The sequence below is a fragment of the Mus caroli genome, unplaced genomic scaffold (genome assembly GCF_978045245.1).
Source record: "Mus caroli unplaced genomic scaffold, Mus_caroli_1 scaffold_13, whole genome shotgun sequence".
In the NCBI taxonomy this organism is placed as follows: Eukaryota; Metazoa; Chordata; class Mammalia; order Rodentia; family Muridae; genus Mus; species Mus caroli.
This window is the reverse complement of record NW_028227268.1, coordinates 25,622,036-25,642,559: the sequence shown is the minus strand read 5'-3', so window position 1 is coordinate 25,642,559 and position 20,524 is coordinate 25,622,036. Positions and strand designations below refer to the sequence as shown.

At 44.9% G+C, this 20,524-nt stretch overlaps 1 protein-coding gene across 3 annotated transcripts in view; it reads left to right on the top strand.

Moving 5' to 3' along the window:
* Window positions 1–20,524, top strand: part of Skap1 (src kinase associated phosphoprotein 1) — a 296,507-nt gene that overhangs the window by 220,045 nt on the left and 55,938 nt on the right. For all 3 annotated transcript variants that reach the window (XM_029484147.2, XM_029484146.2, XM_085829237.1), the window contains exons 5-6: window positions 18,710–18,787; window positions 20,238–20,321. In XM_029484147.2, coding sequence (XP_029340007.1) covers window positions 18,710–18,787; window positions 20,238–20,321 — 162 coding nt within the window. The remainder of the gene's footprint in view (window positions 1–18,709; window positions 18,788–20,237; window positions 20,322–20,524) is intronic.

The window sequence follows — 20,524 nt, the reverse complement described above, 5'->3', positions numbered from 1 at the left end:
TGGTTGGTTTGATTTGGTTTGGTTTGGTTTGGTTTGGTTTGGTTTGGTTTGGTTTGGTTTCGAGACAGCGTTTCTCTGTGTAGCCCTGGCTGTCAGGGAACTTGGTACGTAGACAAGGCTGGCCTCCAACTCTGAGATCCTCCTGCCTCTGCCTCCCAAGTGCTGGGATTAAAGTCACGCACCACTCCCTCCAGCTGATACCACAATGTTTTGTTAATCAATATTCAGTGTTTGTGTTATTTTAATATGTAAATACTATCAAATCTTATAATGTTGGGTAGTTAAATTTTGTTTCTATAGTGAGGCACCTAGCACTTGGGAGGCAGAGGCAGAAGCGGATCTCTGTGAGTTTGAGGCCAGCCTTGTCTACATAGCAAGTTCCCTGACAGCCAGGGCTGCATAGAGAGACCCTGACTCAAAAAAAAAAAATTTTTTTTAATGCATTTGTTTGTTTGCTTCTGGTTTTCCTAGAGTTGGCAGATGCTTTGGTTTTTTCCTTTGGCTTCTTTTCAAAGTTGCTATCCATAACCCTTGCCAGTCTGTGTAACAGAAGTGTAATACTCCCCTGCCTCCTGTTTTCCTATTGGTCAGACACATCAGATAATCTCTCGTTTCCACTTTGCTCTTGGAGGATGTCCCTTAGAGAGCCCTGCTGTGCCCACTGCAGGCTGCCCGCTGTCACTCTGTCTTCCTTTGATCCCTTCCCTTTGTCAGTCCCAGCATCTGGATCCAGTCTGCCTTCCTTCCACAGTGTGCTCCCTCATTCTGACAGGCTAGAGACTCAGGCTCTGGAGACTTTGCCTGTATGAAAACCTCTGGGTTCTACGTTTGTACTGGAGGGGACTTTTCTCTTAGACTTTGGAAAGTGTCTTCATTGGCTTCTAGCCTCCAGCGCTTTCCGGCATGCTGTTCTTGCTAATGGTTCTTAGTGTATGAAGACTGTACTATATAAGACAAACCTGTCTGTCTCTCGTCTGGCTCAGACAAGTTTGTATATGTTCTCCTATCCATTTTGATCTGAAACTTCATTCGTGGAAGACTCTTTCACTGAAAAATATTTGTCTTTCATTTTCAGAGGTTTTGTTTGTTTGTTTCTTTGGTATTTCTTCTCCTCTGTTTTCTGTTTTACTTCATCGGTTCTATTTTCCTTTCCTTCCTCTTTTTGCCCAATATAAGGCTTCTTCAACGTCATCTTCCAACTGACTGACATATTTTGTTTTTGACTCTAGCCGCCATTAGCTTAATTTCCAACTGTCTCTCCTCAGTCTCTAATTGCTCCATATTAAGCATCCTCCCTAATGGTTAGAGTCTCTCTTCCTCCCTCTGGAAATGATGGCTTATTTGTTTGCTTTTTAAATTCTCTTTTCTGTACCCTAAATTAACTATTTCCTCTTTTTTTTTCTTCTGTTTTGTTGTACATTTTAGTCTTTTCTTTTGCACTGGAAACCTCTCTATGGATATCTGGTGATCTTATAGGGCCGCTCATATTTCAAACTGAGTCTCTTGCCGGTGTGAGAAGAACCTGGGTTTAATAGACCTCCACTCTAAAGCTTTGAATGACAGGGACAGCCAGCCACCTTTGCTAGGAGTCTCCCACACATCAGTGTCTCTTCTCTAAAGCTGGGTCCCCACCCCCACCCGCCCAGAAAATAATAGACTAAATTTCTAGTGCTGCCATTTTACATAATTATCAAGGATCTTGAAGTCTCAGAGCAAAGGGAAGCCAGAGCCTGGGTGTTCAGAGTATGGGTTGTTACCAAATACACCTGCATTTACCATGGCTTCTCACTCTCCACCGGACTGTATGTCATAAGATCTGAGATCTTCGGGAACCAAACTCTGTCAGAGTCGGAGAAGGATCATTAGGAGACTGGGGGGTGGGGGTGAGTGGATGGTGGACTGGAGTTAGAAGTCTTGGCTTTGCTTTTCACTTCAACGTCAGTATCGTACCTTATCTTGGAGGAGTCAAGCTGGCTCACCTAGCTCCTGAGCACTAGTTTCTCCATCTGTAAAATAAGTGGCTGGGTCATTTGCCCTAGGTTCCCTGCTAGAGAGCCTAGAACTGATCCGCATGAGAGTTCTTCTTGGGGGGCTCTTATGGAAAATCGAGAGTATGTAGTGAGGCTACGTCCAAAAAGATTTCCCTTGGAAATGTTGCTGGCTCCTTAAATCGTGCCGTAGTTTAGCAATTCCTCTCACAGAAACCTTGCTGTGGTCGTCGGGATAGGCTGCAGAGCCTACATCGGAGGCTCCCTGGCCTCCCTTTTCATGATCGCTACACACTTGGCCCCCAAGAGATCAGACAGTTTGAGTCTTACTGCAGAGAGCAATCCAGATCTCTGCCTGCTCTCTGATCGCATCTCAGAAGCTGAACACCCTGGTCAACCTGGGCACAATGAATCACTTAGCGGTATTACATCACTAGCTATAGGGGTTAGGGTAGGGGTTTTTTGTTTGTTTTGGTTTTGGTTTTGGTTTTAAGTGATGTTGGGGTCTGGAGAGATGTCTCAGTGGTTAAAAACACGTACTAGTTCGGTTCTCAAAACCCAGATCCAGTGGCTTACACCCCTGTAACCCCAGCTCCAGGGGATCCAGTGCCCTCTTCTGGCAACTGTGGGTACTGCATGCACATACACAAAAAAAACACATAGACACATACATAATTTTTCTTAAATTTAAAATCATGAAATTTAGATTGAGAAATCTAGCCATTCTTCATCTTGATTTTTAAAGGCAAATTCTCACCACTGTAGTTCATTGTGGCCTCAAATCTGCACTTCTCCTGCCTCAGCCTTCCAAGCACTGAGATTATAGTCGAGCACCACAACGCCCCAGCTCTCCATATGAACCTCAGACTATAGCTACGACTACATCGTTATATATTAAGTCAAATGTTTGTGTAACAAAGAACAGCAAAATTTAGTTGGGAGCTTTGGAAAATCTGAATTTATGTTTCAGGGGTTTTTGGTTTGGTTTTGTTTTGTTTTGTTCCCCACTGTATGGGGTTTGTGTTTCAACTTCTGGAAGCTGGATTAGTGAAGCCTCTCTGTCCCTGTCAGAAACAAGAAGGCACCAGAGATGGGCATACCCCACAAACCCTACACTGTTACCCAGCATAAAGGACTACTATTATTACCACAAGACTATTGTAACTATTTGAACAGGGAAATCTGAATTCCGTGCTTCCTTTCCTACCTGCTTTCTACCACCCAGGCAGTTCCACAAAGACAGTCGGCTTTTCCAGAAAGACACCTTAGTTGGTTTTTTTTTTTTTTTTTTTGGGGGGGGGGGGAGTTTCCATGCCAAAACAAATGACTCCTGAGCCAATCTACCTTGGCCATCCAATATGTGTCGCCTCTTTTCTTCCCAAACAACCATACAGGCGACAAGCCTGTAAGCCCCTGTGACAGAGAAAATGTGGGGAGGAAGTGGATTTCCATCTCAGATTTCTAAGGTGCTGTACCAAACAATAGCAGGGGAAAAATTATCCCGCTAAACACACCTGACACGAGCTGGCATCTAATATGCCGCCCACCTTGCCAGGCATTGTTACTTATAAACCTGCCGGTGAGGCCAGCTGCTGGGAAGAGCAACTCTGCCTTTGTCAGACATACATTTTAGAGAGTTTTTAAATAAACTTATATCGCTAGACCAAGCTGCACGTCTTTTAAACTTTGTTCTTCCATCCGTCTATACCAAGTGCCGTGAAGCAAAATGGATGTGCCTTCAGCTTCCCACAGTCCTGGAAAATGAACCAGTCCACTTAACAATAAATGGTGGTTGCTTCAAACACACATGACCGGTCTAGTGAAGAAGGAAAGAAAGTTAAGCTTAATGAAGTCCGGGGTCTGTGTCCCTGCGCACAGACAGGAAAGGACAAGTGTTTTATAACTGTTTATTGGAGTTAATGGTAATAAATTCCTCACGTGTCATGCACTAACTTTAATGTTTTCATTGCTTGATGATTTAGGTTTCCCTTTTCACGTTGTAAATCACGCTGTCCCAGGGACCGGGGCAGGTCGAGTGCCTGCAGTAACGTTCATAATGTTCAGTGGGGAGGAAAGGAGGCTAGTTCCCGCTCCCACATGGCCTGACAGAAAGATGCCTCACCTCATCCCCAGTCACTGCTTACTAAACAAGCAATAAAGACACGACAGACAGACAGACAGAGACAGACAGACACACTCAACTACAGTGAAACAGAACAGGGCAGGACTTTAGATCAGAGGTTCTCAACCTGTGGGTCTTGATCCCCCAAAAGATCATCAGAGAATGCAGGTGTTTACAATTTATAACAGTAGCCAAATTACAGTTATGAAGTAGCAACAGAAATAACCTTACAGTTGAGACCAGCACAACAGGGGACATGTATCAAAGGGTCGCAACATTAGGAAGGTTGAGAAACACTGGTTTAGATCCTAGGGAGCAGACACAACTCTGTAGAAACTTTCCAAGTATATTTCTTGAAGTTTGGGGGGTTTCCCTTTTTGGTCCCTCCCCCTTCCCGCCCCGTTTGCTGATTGCAAGCCCTTAGCTAGCGAGCTGTGCCAAGAGACTTTGAGAGTTCACGTTTTTTTATCTCGCAATTACAGATTGGGTGATTTGGTTAGAAACTTTAGGGTCTAGAACTATCACCCTGGTCTCATCCTGGTTCCTTTTCTTGGCAAAGCTCAACATAACTTCAGACTGGCTTGAGCTTTGTCAGAAGAATTGAGAAAGATTACAAGTCTCCCATTTGTAAGTTTAATAAACGGGGAGATGTTTTTTGCCCTAAAGGTTCATCTTCAGAGCTGACTCTGAACCCGTGCCGCTGGACCAAAAACCTCAAGGAGATGGCTGCCATGAGGTCTGGCTGGGGAGCAACCCTGGTCCAGAGATGAAACACTCCAGGTCAAAGCTCATTGCAAACAGCATTGCTTCCCCCATCAAGCCTTCCCTGATGGGGCGTGAGAGCTCGCATTAGATCATCCACCCTGAAATACCCCCTAGAGAATGGAGCTAATTAGTTCCTGACTCTTCTTATTTTCTGCTTTGTTTGCTTTAAAAAGTTTTCTCAATGCCTCCGTCTGAAGATATCTGTGTGTCTTTTACTGGAGATACACGGAGAAGGCGAAAATCGCGCTCCTTCGATTCCTTCTTGAAGGGTTTTGTTTTGAGTAGGAGAGCTACTCAAGCAGCAGTGTCCTGGTGACCACCATCTGCCCTGTGAGTGCCAGGATTTACCTTGGATGCTTGTACACAAGATGGACCTGAGGGAGTTCAAAGAAAAGAAAGAAGAAAAACGGAAAGCCACTTCACAGGGAAGGAAGTAAAAGAACGAAAGCCCAGGGCCTCGGCCACTCAAAACGTCCAGCTCCGAAGTAGCCATCACACCGATTTTCTCAAGACTGATCATTCACTCATCTGTCAGCTTACCGGCATTTGGCCTTGTCCTCACTGAATTTTAGCTTCCTCTGAATAACATTCCATGGTACTTTCCTGAAGACAGGTCAGGTTTGGGGTGAAGAGCTCTGTTACCCAAGTCAGGCTCTGAGAGAGAACTCATAAGTTCTCTTAAGACTTCCTGGGACTGGAGAGAAGACTCAGTCGTCAAGAGTGCGTAGTACTGCATTTATGGGGGATCCAAATTTGATTCCAAGCACCCAAGTCAGGTGCTCATGGATGCCTGTAACACCAGCTCCAAGTTCAGATGCCTCTGCCCACCATGGACACCAGCCTGCACTCACATGCACACACCCACACACACACACCAACACATAACTTAAAATTAAATCTTTTTTATAAACCAAATATACTCATATCAGTCAAGTGCTTTGATCCCAGCACTTGGGAGGCAGAGGCAGGCTGATCTCTGAGTTGGAGGCCAGCCTGGTCTGCAGAGTGAGTTTCAGGACAGCCAGGGCTACACAAGCAAATTTCAAAAAACAGCATTACGTTTCCCTCTTGAAGCTCTTGGGATTTCTGTGTATTTTTCCCCCCGATCCCTCTGCCTTTCCTTCATTCTCAGTACAGTGCTCTTTGTCACTTCTGTCCCTTACTTCTTCTCTGCCCCTTTGAAAGTGTTCTTTCGTTTCCTTTTTTTTTTTTTTTTAACTTTCCTGTTTCACATTACCAACCCTAAATTAAAGTAGTAAATATACAGCAGAACAAAAATTACTACTTGTAGCTCGAAGATGATTTATCTACCAAATATTCACCCCCATATTGCCTTCTTAGACCCGAGAGTCCCTTTGGACAAGAAGGGGTTTTCGGTTCAGTTTAGCAGACATGTATCCCACTGTGTGTATAGCGGACCCCTGGGGATATGGAGAGAAGCCAGTGTGTAAATAATGGCGGCTTATACTGCCCTCTGTCAGAGGGACCACATTTCCCACTGGCAGCTTTTCTTCAGGCTTCAAGAAATTATATAGCCACCGTTTCCTGTGTGTGCTCTAGAGAAGCATCCTTCGTCATCTTACAGCTAATTAGCGTACACAGTGAGTCTCCAATACTTAAATGGCCAAGTTCCTCCTCTGACAGCCTTCTCTTCCTTACCTAGAGAGTTGTCAGGTAACCCCTGACATGCCCTCCCTTAGCATTGGATTCTTTGTTATACCTCTCTCCTCCTCATGTTTCTCTAGGCGCTAACCCTTCACCCACATCCTTTCCAGCACGGGGTCAGCTCTCTCTCTCCCCTTGAGTGAGAGATCTGTGTCCACCCTCCTCCCTGGTGTCTGCTGTCTTAGCCGACAGCTATATTCATCTTCCCAGGAATAGTACCTTTTCTGTATCCTGTTCAAGGCCTACGACAGACTTCACAGGTAACACAGGTCTCATATAAAACTAAGCAAAAATGTAATCACAGAGAATGTTCCAGTAAAGTTCATAGTCCCTGGAAGCCCAGACTATCATATAAAACCTTATTACAGAAAAATGATATTAGAGCCAGAATAGACGTATGACTTCACATTGGAGGAAATGGAGAAAGGTGTTCAGGTTCACATCTGAGTCGGATCTTTAGAAAATGGGAGCAGAGAAAGAAAATGCCCAAGTAGTGTGATCAAAGGCTCGGCGGTGTAAGGTGCCTGGCACACTCCTGAAGGTAGAGATTGCTATTCATCATGCCCAAAGCGCTGGGAGGTGAGAGGGTCAGGGAGATGAAACTGGTGGGCTGTGTACAACCAAGTGTCGTTTGGGGTCTGTGTGCAGAGATGCTTGCATTCTGTAGGCAATGGAGACTCCTGGAAGGCTTAAGCCAGGAATGTGATGTGAATGAGATCCAGGTTTTAGAGAGATGACTTCTGGCCATGATGTGTTAAACAGCTGGAGGTGGGCCGGTTAAGTGGTGAGTTCAGAACCAAATAAGCAGCTCGCGCCTGCAATCCCAGCACTTGACTGGAAGCAAGAGGATCTCAAATTCAAGGGCAGCCTGAGAAAGTAATGGTAGGCCTGGGTGACGCACTTTTCTTTGTGTTTCCTTTTCTGCATCTGTGGGGTTCTGCCTTTGTGTTTGGTTAGTTGTTGTCATTGTGGTCGTGGTGTGGTTAATGATGTTGGTATTGGGGGGATCTTACAGGTTTCGTGCTGGGACTCGAACCCAAGGTATCATGCCTGTTAAGCACATGCTCAACCACAGAAGTGAATCCCAGCACTCCATGTTCTCGCGGTTCAGTTGTGTAGTATAGACACGGATTTGGAAGTGAAATTGTGCCATCTCCTACTAAAGATATGTTTTCAAGCTGAGCATTGTGGTGCACACCTTTAATCCTGGCACTAAGGAGGCAGAGGCAGGCAGAACTTCTCGAATTCGAGGCCAGCCTGGTCTGCAGAGTAAGTTCCTGTACAGCCAGGGCTACACAGAGAAACCCTGTCTCAAAAATAAATATATAGGTGAATGGATGAATAGATAGATAGATAGATAGATAGATAGATAGATAGATAGATATGCTCTCTAGTGATGTGTGTATGATGGTGCCTAGCCTCAGGATGAGGTGAAAATGTACTACACGATTTGTGAAAAGACAATGAGGCATTTCTAACTCTCCTCCTTCTTAGAAAGGCAAGGCATCTGGAGGCCTGCAGTATGGACTCCTACATTACACTGTTGTTGCTTACCCGGGGCTTGACTATGAAAGAGGCTTCATGAGATTCCATAGCTAACAAGTCACTTTCCTTACAACTAGGACACCATCAGAAGAACTTAGGGGGATAAAGCCTACTTGGGCTCACAGTCTCCCCCATCATCATAGTGGGGAAGGCACAGCAGAGCTCATGGCAGTGGGGACGTTCAACCCGGTAGAGGAAGAAGCAGAAAACCAAGCCAACAGAGTTGGGCTACCACTCCCAAAGGCCCACCCTAGAGTCCTAAATCTGCCAGCCAGACCCCCTTTTCTAAAGGTTTTACAATCTTCCCCCTAACAGCGCCACCATCTGGAAGTCGAGTAAGTATACAAACCCACAAGCCCATTTCAAAGTCCTAGCACCAAATAAGGATAGATTTCTAAGACAAAAATGAAGCTACATTATAGACACCAGAGCAGTCGTAGTCTAGATGGTGTGGACCCTAGGCCATAAGGCATGTCTACTGACATCCATATGTTCAACTCATTTCCAAGGAACAACTGCAGTTCTGAGGGAATCCAATTTTTTTTCTTCCAAGGAAATAAAGAGGTCCTTGACTGCATCAATTATGAAAGTACAGATTCGTTTACTGACTACAGACTGCGGCATAACTAAGATAAATCATGGCTTCCTTTAATTGACTCTCCTCCTTAAAAAAAGCGTATCAGAATGCAAATGAGTCACCCCGTTCTAGAGAAACTTTAAATCTGTTCTTATTCTACAATAGTTCAAAACCCATGCCCTTCAACTAATCAGAACGTGTCAGGGTACCTGGACCAACAGGCAACAGTTGCATCAAGTTACCCATTCTTTAAGATAAGCCACCTGTGGGCTGGAGAGGTGGCACAGTGGTTAAGAACATTGACTGCTCTTCCTGAGTTCAACTCCCACCAAACCACATGGTGGCTCACAACCATCCGTAATGGGATCGGATGCCCTCTTTTGGTATGTCCAAAGAGAGCAACAGTGTACTTACATATATATAAAATTTTTTAAATATCTTTAGAAAAAAAAAAAAAAAGATGACCCCCTTGCACCTGCTGGACGAAGCTGGGTACTACCATTTACTTAGCTGTCAGCCTTGGCTTATCGAGGTTACCACAGCTGGAAGCAGAAGGCCTTTGTCCTCCGGTGTGAGAGAAGAGCATCCCCAGAGGCCACAGATCTCTTCTGTGTTTCTCCTTAAGAAAGTTCTCCACTGTTCTCACAGAAGTTTCACTGCTGTGTCTAAATCCAATGCCTTGCCTGGCTTTTTCCACAGTGGAGATGAACTTGATCGATGTAGTGGTTTGAATGCTTCTTGGCCCATAGGGAGTAGCACTATTAGGAGGTGTGGTCTTGTTAGAGGAAGTGCGTCTCTGTGGAGGCGGGACTTTGAGGTCCTATACGCTCAAACTGGGCCTAGCCCAGCAGTCTTCATTCTTTTGCCTCCAGATCAAGATGTAAAAGTCGCCGGGCGTGGTGGCGCACGCCTTTAATCCCAGCACTCGGGAGGCAGAGGCAGGCGGATTTCTGAGTTCGAGGCCAGCCTGGTCTACAAAGTGAGTGCCAGGACAGCCAGGGCTATACAGAGAAACCCTGTCTCGAAAAACCTAAAAAAAAAAAAGATGTAAAAGTCTCAGTCCTCCACGTCTGCTTGTGTGACACCGTGCTTCTCCGCCATGATGATAATGGACTAAACCTCTGAACAATAAGCCAGTCCCAGTGAAATGTTTTCCTTTATAAAGAGTTGCTGAGCCGGGCGTGGTGGCGCACGCCTTTAATCCCAGCACTCGGGAGGCAGAGGCAGGCGGATTTCTGAGTTCGAGGCCAGCCTGGTCTACAAAGTGAGCTCCAGAACAGCCAGGGCTATACAGAGAAACCGTGTTTCGAAAAACAAAACAAAACAAACAAAAAAAAAAAGAGTTGTTGTGGTCATGGTGTCTCTTCTCAGCAAGAAAACCCCAAGACAGCTGTCCTGTGTTCACACCCTGCCTTTTGTCAACACTGGGCCTTTTCTCCACAAACGCATCCATTCCGTTTAAAGCTATCTGTCGAGTGGTTTCTCTGTCTTTGTCTCTTGTGTGTCTATCTAAACCCTTTGATGAGCAAAGCACCATGGCAGAAAAGCATGCTGGACTGGGTGAGAATCCAAGTGGCTAGCCATGGGACCACAGGAGGTAAAACATTACGTGAGTGTAGCACAGAGCAACAGAAGACCACCGAAAGTCAGTTCTCAGAACCAGAAGATGCACGGTCCTTGCCTGTACCACAGACTACTGTTGGCTGGCTCTCAAAACTTGACAGTAAGGGGAGAAAGTTAACCCAGAAAAACAAGAGACCAAGAATAAGCACAACTGGGCTTACTAAAGAAGGTCACAGGGGCTGGAGAGATGGTTCAGTGGAACACTGGCTGTTCGTCCAGAGGACTCATATGTAGTTCCCAACAGCTCAGAATTGCCTGTAACTCCATCTCCAGGAGGTCTAGTACCCTCTCCTGGCCACTGTGTGTGTGTGTGCAAGTATGTGTGTGTATATGTGTGTACATTTACATACACACACACATATATATATGCATACATTTTAGTTTAATATTCTTAAGAAAGTATGTGTTTTTGCACAGCTCAGCAGACAGACAGATGCCTTCAGTTAGGGAGTTGGAATGAAAATGGAACCTGACCATTCCCAGTCTTCAAATACCAGATTTTCTCCAGCCTCAGCCAGCCAGATTCCCCAGAAGCCGACCGTGCACCCTCTTACCTGAAAGCCCCCACCTCCACCCTCACCCCCACCTCCTGTAGCTCTCGGTCTTTAGGGTTGAATTGATTTGGTTTCTTTTCAAGGCAATTGAACTCAAATTAAAAGGAAGAAGACCGATGCGAAAAGTTAAGTTGGGGGAAAGCAAAAAAACATTATTCCAAAACTCTTGGTCTTTTCAGGTTGAGTTAGGAAGAGACCAAACCTGCTACGTGTGGTAGGAGTTAGCAGGCACCTGGTTTGTTCTACAAGGGCTGCGCCGTTTCCATAGGGGAATCAGGTGGCCTCCTACACCATTAGCCCTGTGCTGTGTGTTACCAGCTGATTTCTCCAATTCTCTTTTCTCAGTGGGCTAGAACACAGCTGGTTAAATAGGCCGTGACGCACATAAGCTCCCGTGTCTGCTTTATTGACTGCTTTATGGAAATGTATCACACTCCAAAGGGTCCTCATTGTTGTTGCCACGAGGAGCTGACTGAGGAGCCGGCTTTAGCGCTGAGAGATGGAGTCCTGCCCTGTCATTTTTTCCCCCTATGGCAGAGTTGGTTTCTGGGTGGGATGCGGGGGTGGGGGGTTTGAAAGGTTCAGGAGGAAGAGAGAAGGATGTCTGAGAATTTCTTTTATCTTCATTTGCCATGGAAGTTGGGCGGCCATCACTTCTGAGTAAAACACTTCTCTGTTGATCTTATCTTTATGGCCAAACATCCTTTAGCTAAGTGAATCTTTTCCTTATGTGGGTTACTCAGAGAGATTTAGTTAAGTGTAGTTGTGGAGAGAGATTATGACATTAATGCAATTCTGGTTTGTGCTGATAGAATGTGATATATGCTCAGGTTGATACAAGAGGACCATTTGTTGCCAATAAATGAAACCGTTTCTAGGGTTGTTTTGTTTTGTTTTTTCTTTTCCTCAAGATGGTGGTAATTTCTATTCAGGTAATAGGAAAAAAAAAGTATCTCTTTTTACAATTTTATACTTATCTATCTATGTTTCGCCTTTTAAATATTGTGTTTGTGGCTGCTTCCTATTCTCCCGGCATCCTGGAATACATACTCTCTATAAGGCACGGAGTCGTTGGTTGGACAGTGGGGGTGGGCTCAGTTGTAAAAGTCTCCTGCCTCACCTCCCACAACAAGCCCAGCCATAAGCCTTCTCCAGTCGCTAGTTCTTGATCAAGGCCCTGAAGGTCACCAAAAGAGGAGACAGTCAAAGGGACAGAACACCTTCCCACTTTGGTTGTGCACAGTCAGCTGACGGGTCAGGGAGCTTATGAGGCTCCCGCTCTATGCGGAGAACAACTAAGACTAAACTCACATAAGCATTTTTAATTTCTTCTATAATCCCATTTTTCCCCCCCACGGTGCATCAAGGAAACTACGTGAGCTATTTCTCAAATACAAAAAAACCCTCAAATGTATAAGAAAGCAACGTAATGCGTCTGCTTACATACAAAAGCATAGCGTATAAAAACCACCCCACCCCACCCCGCGGCCAGATTGCTCTTCGGGATCTTGTTGGGGTAGAACCAAGTGGGAAATGCAGTGCCCAGATTTCAGCAAGCTGAGTTTGACTCTGGGGGAGAGGAGATGGGGAGGGCACCGTCCCCGCAGGCCGGGAATTAAGAGACTCGGGAGTGGAGGCGGCTCTTTGCCTTCCGCCTTTGTTTTCTTGGTGGTGGTGGTCTTGGGTTTCACTTGGTGGGGAGAGAAAAGCCTCATGCTGATAATGTACTGAAAGTAAATGAAATTAAATAAGCGAAGCGTGCTCATCACTACTTCCTCCCCCCTGGGTAATTCAATTCAAGCTCTGTCTGCGATGGCAACTCACAGGGGCTGTCTCTGTCACCCCGCTGGGGCCCGGAGTCTTAGCATCTAAATAAAAGTTTCACTCAAGCATTTTTTATGCTCCTGCCGGCAGGATCAGTGAGCTGGTGTGGGCACATTAATGTAATATTCATACGCACAGACTCTCCCCGCACACAAGGCGATGTCTTTCCATTTTCATAATTATAAATGTTCCACAAAATGGCATTTAGATTTGCATTTAAAAATAAAAAATAAAAAAAGAGGAGGTTTGAATTCCAATAAGACTCTTAACATGTCTTCTGTGATTCAGACTTTTAACAAGAAACTCTCTACATTTAGCAAGACCTTTAAAAAGAAGAAACTTGTGGCGAGACATAGCTTGAGGAATGCCATCTCTCTTGGCCCCTGTGTCTTTCATTTGAATCTGAGACCTCCAGGAGCAATTTTTTGAACAGTGCTTCAGAGAACCTCCATGCGAGCACTTTCCCTGTTGTTGGTCCTCACCTCACATGACCTCCACCTGCAGAAAGATCACATGACCTCCCCCCCCCCCGCAGAAGGATCACGTGTGGCCTCCCAACTGCTGGACGATCACGTGACCACCTCCTGCCTGCAGGGAATCCTTGCCAGTTCTTAGAGGGTTGTTTTCAGTGGGGCTAGAATGTTAGACTGCTGGGAGTAAAAAAACAGAAAAACCCTTGGGGGGCGGGGGGGGGGACTTCCATTTACTGTGGTTCATGTCAGACATGTACCCCAAGACCCATCTGAAAGGATTTATGCCAAACACAAAGTTTACTCACCGTAAAAATCCACAAATGAAAAAAAAAAACAAAAAAACAAAAAAAACGGTTGCTGGGTGTGGCCAGCCTAGGCTACCCTCCAAGTTCCAGACCAGCCAGGGCAACATAGTGAGATCCTGTCTCAAAAACAAATAAGGAGGAGCAGAGAGGGAGGGACTAAGGGGCCCGGGTAGGATGGAAGGAAAAGAAAAGAGTCTATGCACAAGGAAGTTAGCAAGAAGACAATTGGATAAAAACAAATAAACAAACAAAAAGCAATCGCATAAAGGTAAAAGAAGACTCCTGCTTTACTGGGTTTTTTTAGGGTGTGTCTGTTCATGCGCGTGTGCATGTGGCTATGCGCATGTGCACAAGTGAGTGCAGTTGCCTGTGAAGGCCAGGGGCCTCAGATACCCCTAGATCTGAAGTTACAAGCAGTGGAAAGCTACTGAACATGGGTTCTGGGAAGAAAACTCTAGTCCTCTGCAAGAACAGCACATGCCATCTCTCTGACCTCTCAGGTGTGTGTGTGTGTGTGTGTGTATGTGTGTGTTAAGCTTTTGGGTTTTTTTTTTTTCACTCGTATAATTTTTATTTTTCATGCATTGGTGTTTTGTCTGCTTGTAAATATGTATGAGGGTATCAGATCACTTTAGGATTGAATCTGCCATGCAGGTGGGAATTTAACCCCAGGGCCTCTGGAAGAGCAGCCAGTGCTCTTAACCACTGAACCATCTCTCCAGCCCCAAGATTTTTATTTTTATGTGTCTGCATGCATGTATGTATGTGCAGCTCATAAGGTCCTGGTGTCTTCAACGTTTAGTTGAGGACCTCAGACCCCTTGGGACAAAAGTTGCAACCTGTGAGACACTATGAGAGTGCTGGAAACCAAAGCAAAAACAGAGGGAACCCTTAACCACACAGCATCTGCTCCAGCCCTGTGATCTGTTTTTAAAACTAGGCCCGAAACAGCTTAGAAGCAAAATGGCGATCTTAATCGTGGGTTGATTTGTGTGTGCGTGCGTTTTTGAAATGCTGAGGCTTGAACTCAGGGACTCACACAGGCTAGGCAAGGCAAGCACAGGTCCACTGGGCTGCAATTTTAGCTCAAATATTTTATTTTTTTTTAAACAAAGAAGCTAATAAAAGCACTGAGCAAAGGGAGGCTTCCCAGCCACTGCTGAAGATGCTGGCAACTGTGTGGTACAAAAGTGACTGACTGGCAGAAAAGACTCTTTCACCCTTACGTTTGAAGACACACACGGCTGCCGGCTTGAGTCATTTGTAGTTGTGCCTTATTTTGTTATGAGTGTTTGGTTTGATTGTTGGTTTTGGGGGGGTTTTTTGGCGATGTGTTTTAATTATGTGTATGTGTGTTGGAGGAAGGGGGAGGGATGTGGATGTGAGTACCTAGAGAGGCCAGAAAATGGTGTCATCCTTTGGAGCTGGAATTACAGGTGACTTTGAGCTGTCTGGTGTAGGTGCTGGGTTGGGGGGAGGGGGGTGTTGTTTGTTTGTTTGTTGGGGGGGTTGTTTGTTTTTATTTGTTGTTGGGTTTCTGTTGGTTGGTTGCTTGGCTCCAGTTGTTGTTTGGAGTTTGAGGCTTTGGATTTGTTTTGTTTTGTTTTGTTTGTTTTGAACCAGATCATACTATGTAACCCTGGCTGGCCTCAAACTTGCTAGGTAGAACATGATAGCCTTGAACTCACAGAATTCACCTGCTAATGCCTCCTAAGTGCTAAGATTAAAGTTGTGCTCGCCTGGCTTGCTTTTTATATATATATATATAACTTTTTTAAAAAATAATTTTTGTCTGTTTAGTGGGTTTTTTTAATACAAGGGTTTTTTGTTTTTGTTTTTTTTAAGACAACATTTCTCTGTGTAGCCCTGGCTGTCCTAGAGCTCGCTCTGTGGACCAGACTGGCCTCGAACTTAGAGATCTGGCTGTCTCTGCCTCTAGAGTGCTTGGATTAAAGGCTTGCACCAACACTGTCTGGAGAAGTAACATTTTTTGAGATTATAAAACAATGATGCTATTTCTCCATTCTCCTTCCTGCCTCCAAACCCTCCCATGTACTCATGCTTGCTCTCCCTCACATTCGTGGCCTCTTTCTTCACTAATCGTGATTACACGCACATATGTATATATATTTGTAATCTTAAATGTAACCTGCTCAGTCCCTATAACGTTATTTGTATGTATGTTTTCAGGACTGACGGTTGGCACTGGACAACCAATTGATGTTCTCTTCCCTAGGGAAGGCCACTCCTTCCACTCCTGGCTTTCCTCAGATTCCTAAAGTTCTTTGGGTAGGGTGGAGGCCTTGTGGACCTTTCCCTGTCTGGATTGGCGTGTCCGTTAGTGTCAGTTTATACAGCTCACACTTGGGCAGGCGTTGGTGAGACTTTATGAGTGTAGCATCCGACATTACTAGGAGACAGAATCTCACAGTGAAGTCCCTGATCCTCTGGCTCTTACAAACTTTCCATCCCTTCTTCTCAACATCCCCAAAACTTTAAGTACAGAAGTATTTTTGTAGATGTAGCCAATGGGGGCTGGGCTCCACAACTCTAAATTTTGACTGGCTGTGTGTTGTGTTAAATGTTTAATCTCAGTCAGGGGTTTCTACCCCACATTTAATCATTCTGTTCCCAGATAGAAGACACACAACTTTTATATTTATAAACCTTTAATGTCATAGAGCTGAACAGGTATCTACCCTCTAAGCTATTGTGTCTACTTCCCTGTCAATAACCCTGACTCATAACTTACCATGTTCCATCTGGGCCGCTCATCACTCCAGCTGTACAGCCCTCACGGCCATGTTTTCATGACAGGCCTAACCCATGGCATCTTCTCCTCTCTCTTTCCCTTGTGCTCTCTTCTCAGACTCAAAGCCCAGAAACCGAAACCTCACCTACCTCTCTTCTGCCCAGCTATAGACTGTCTGAATCTTTATTCAATCAACCACCTTAAATGAAGGAACAAGGTCACATAGCGTTACTTTGTGCATCTTCACACTGTCTGGTTGCCGGAGCATTGGGGGGTGGGAGGGCTAGTATTTAGCATTGCAATACATAGCAACAGACCAAACCTCAACAACTGTGCTTTTCTGTAGTGAAGAGCAAAGAGAAGTTTCCTGGATAAGGAGTGAAGGCTACACTTATCTGTGGTATAAGGACAAATATTTATAGATGTCATTAGGGATTATGTTGATTTAATAAGTTAGAGGTTAAGCATCCAATAAGCATGGCTTTGCCGGTACTGAGTAGTTAGCTCTACTACCAGGAGTGACTCTCCTCTTGTTGAACAGATTTTAAGTCCAATTTGAAAACTTTTGGCCACTGCCAAGGTACATGTGCCAGTATTGCACCTGTAAGGTTATTAGGCTACCCTGGTCCTCAGTGTGGTTCGTAGATGTCACAGCTGGATAGGGCTGTCGGTTGACTAACTGCTTTGGAAATTCGCATGGTGTTGTCATAACTTTTTAAGAAATAGCATTTTTTTATTTATTCTCTGAAAACTGTATAGATGTAAACAATGTGTTTTGAGTTGTTTGCTTTATAAACTTTGAAGTAAAACAATTGGGTTGAAGAACTAAAATATCAATAATAAGCTTCTGCTAGCCCTCTCTCTTCCATCTGTCCTAAGTAAGAAAGGTAAAGTTGAGGTCAGTGAGCTAGCTCTTCAGTCAAAGGCACTTGTAGAGTCTGACAACCTGAGTTCAATCCCCAGGACCCCATATGGTAGGAGGAGAGAACTGGCTAAACACACACACACACACATGCACATATGCATGCACACAGATACACACATACACATATGCATGCACACACATACACATATGCATACTGCACACACATACATGTGCTTACACACGCACACACATGCACGCATATACACACGTGTGATAAATAAATGTCACTTTAAAAATGTTTCAAGAAATGTGAAGTTGAGCTGGGGTTTTAGCTTAGTGGTTGGGTATGTGCCAGAGAAGAAAGAAGAAGGCAGGAGACAGGAGAGGAGGGAGAAAAGAGGGACACGTTGAGTTATGGTGTTCCGGAGTTTTGAGGGGAGCTCACCACAGTGGTCCATGCTTATACCCTCGACGTCAGGATGTGGAGACAGGAGGATTACATGACCCAGGACAGCTGGAGCTGTTGTTCTTCTTTGTTTTATTATTGAGAAGTAACTTCTCCCCTTAATCTTTCACCCCTCCTTTCTGTGAAGCAAGCGTATAAGCCCCAGGCAGGAAGATGAATTAGGAGCTTGGCATCTCAATAAATTTGTACCTAAGGAAACTATTAAAAGCCAAGAATGTCACTGTCCTGCAGTTAAAGGTTGATGTCAGCCCCAAGGTCTCCTTTTATTTTTTTCTAAAGCTTCTATGATTCTTAGACACACGAACATGGCCCATACTTTTAAAAATCCAAGATCTAGTGGCTATTGCCAAATTCCCCTTGCGTAACCCATCTTTGTGAGCTTCACAAAATTTGCATTCCCCAAAGTAGCTGTCCAGGTGAAACAGGTGACTCGGCAGGTAACGTGCTTTCTGCATGCCTGTGAGGATGAGTGTTTGAATCCCCAGCACCCACATGAAAGCCTGACAAGGTAACACTCGTCTAGAATCCCAGCTCTGGGGATGTGGACACAGATTTCCCAGAGTTCACCAGCATAGCCTAGAGCTGAGCTCCAGGTTTAATAAGAGACTCTGCCTCGAAAAATGGGGTGCAGAGCAAACAACAGAGGAAGACACCCAATGTCAAACTCTGCCCTACACACACACTCTCCCACCCAAAGACACACATGCACACAAGCACAAATACACACCAAAAATAACAGCCGCAACAAAGCCCACAGGTGGGCGGGTGTTTATTGCCCCTTCTGAAAAGACTCCATGCACCGTGGAGTGTATCACTCACTGAAGCTTATCCTTCCTGCTCTTCATTTGACTTTTGATTATCTCGGTGTGGATTACTCAATTTACAGCTTATATCCACCACAAATTCCTAATTCCCCAGGGTCCTTTTTGGCCAATCAGCACATATTTAGGCTGTGTCCTCTTGCCGCAAGTTAATGTATGTTTAGTCATTTTAAGCAATATTAGCATTAAATATAATTAGGGAGAAAATTAACTTTTTCCCCTAATCATATAGAAATTGTTGTATTTTGTGCTACATTTAAACAATTACCCTTCTCTACTCCATCATTAATGTGAATAATCTCAAGTAGCTTAAATGGAAATTCTATCAGGTTTAAACAAAGCATTTCACTGTTGTTCCTTTTAGGAATAGAAGACATCTTAAGAGGGGCTCAAGAGCTGGATAGCGTCATCAAGCAAGGGTACCTGGAGAAGAAAAGCAAAGGTATCAATCAGATCCACGAAGGGTAGAGCATTTCAGGAAAAGAGGAGGGGGGAAGAAGGGGGAGGGAGGGGGGAGGAGGGAGGGGAAGGGAGGGGGAGGGAGAAGGGAGAGAGGGAGGAAGGGGAGGGAGGAAGTGGAGGGGGCAGAGAGAGAGAGAGAGAGAGAGAGAGAGAGAGAAGACAGGAGAAGATGTTGCTAAAGTATAGGATGTCTTCCTGGGGCCCAGTACTGTGCTAGACCCATACAATGCAAAAGCCAGGATAGGAAGGAAGTGTGGTGTGAGTGTGAGGCAAATAAAGAGAGAAAGCTCAAATCTTCAGCAAACTGTGGGCTTCACTGGAATTGGTTCTGGCCAGTTTGGGTGGCAGACACCTTTAATCCTAGCACTCTGGAGGCACCTAGCACTCTGGAGGCACAGACAGGTGGATCTGTATGAGATGGACGGATGGACGGATGGATGGATGGATGGATGGATGGGTGGATGGATTGATAATATCCTTGTCCTCATTTCTCAATGTGCTCCTATAAAGAGTTGAACTGTGGCAGAAGGAAGGAAACATATACACCTTTGATTCCAGCACTTGGGAGGCAGAGACAAGTAGATCTATTGGTTCAAAGCCAGCCTGGGAGTACAGAGTGAGTTCTAGGACAGCCAGGGCTACATAAAGAAACCCTGTCTCAAAAAAAGAAAAGAAAAAAGTGACAGTGTTTTGGTCAAGATATAGTCTTTCCACGTGTTAAGCAGTCTGCTTCCAAATTTCAGAGATACCCAACTCTTGACCCTTTCAGCCATCCCATTACAATAGGTACTACAGAAGCCAGAATCCCTGTTTTAATGCTGAACAAGAAAATCTCCTTACCACAGACACTCAAAAAGAAGAAGAAAAAGAAAGCCCTTCTCCTGGCCCTGGTCTGGAGGACCTAGAGTGTCATTTCTGTTCAGAGAAAGCAACACATAAAGAAATGATGCTAGTGGGCATAGTACTACATGCCTATAACCCCAACACTTAGAGAGGCTCACACAAGATGCCAGCCATGCCTATAACCCCAACACTTAGAGAGGCTCACACAAGATGGCAGCCTGAGTTTCAGGCTAGCCTGGATTACCCAGTGAGACTCTATGTCTCCAAAACCAAACAAAGATATCATAGGAAGTTTGAAAAATGCAGGGTGAGGCTTGATCCTAAAGGATAGAAATCGAGCTAGATAAAAAAAGAGACAGCCACGGAAGCCCAGAGAAGCAGCCTTACTAAGAGCCTGGGCCTATGATGGAGTTCGTCCTCCCCACTCAGTCAATATGGGATAACCTGTAGGAGTGAAAAGGAGGGTTTTACAGTCCATTAACCTGGGAAATAAAACAATAACCCACTCAACTGTGTTGTTGGATTTTACAGACTCGTGGGCCATTCTAGTTACCTGAATTTATGTCTCTTCTCACTCCTCTGTGTAGATCATAGCTTCTTTGGGTCGGAGTGGCAGAAGCGATGGTGTGTTATCAGCAGAGGGCTCTTCCTCTACTATGCTAATGAGAAAAGTAAGTGTGCTCCATTTACACAGCGGCATCTCACTCCTGGATACAAGCACTTCGTAAATTCTCAAGCACTTCGATCTCTAGATAACGGTCCTTAACTAACACCCATAGCGAGACATGCTTAGGAAAGAAATAGGCTTGGGTAACAAATACCTGCCCACTGCCAATAACACAGGCCAATTTAGCAATTTTTTTTTCCTCCTTAA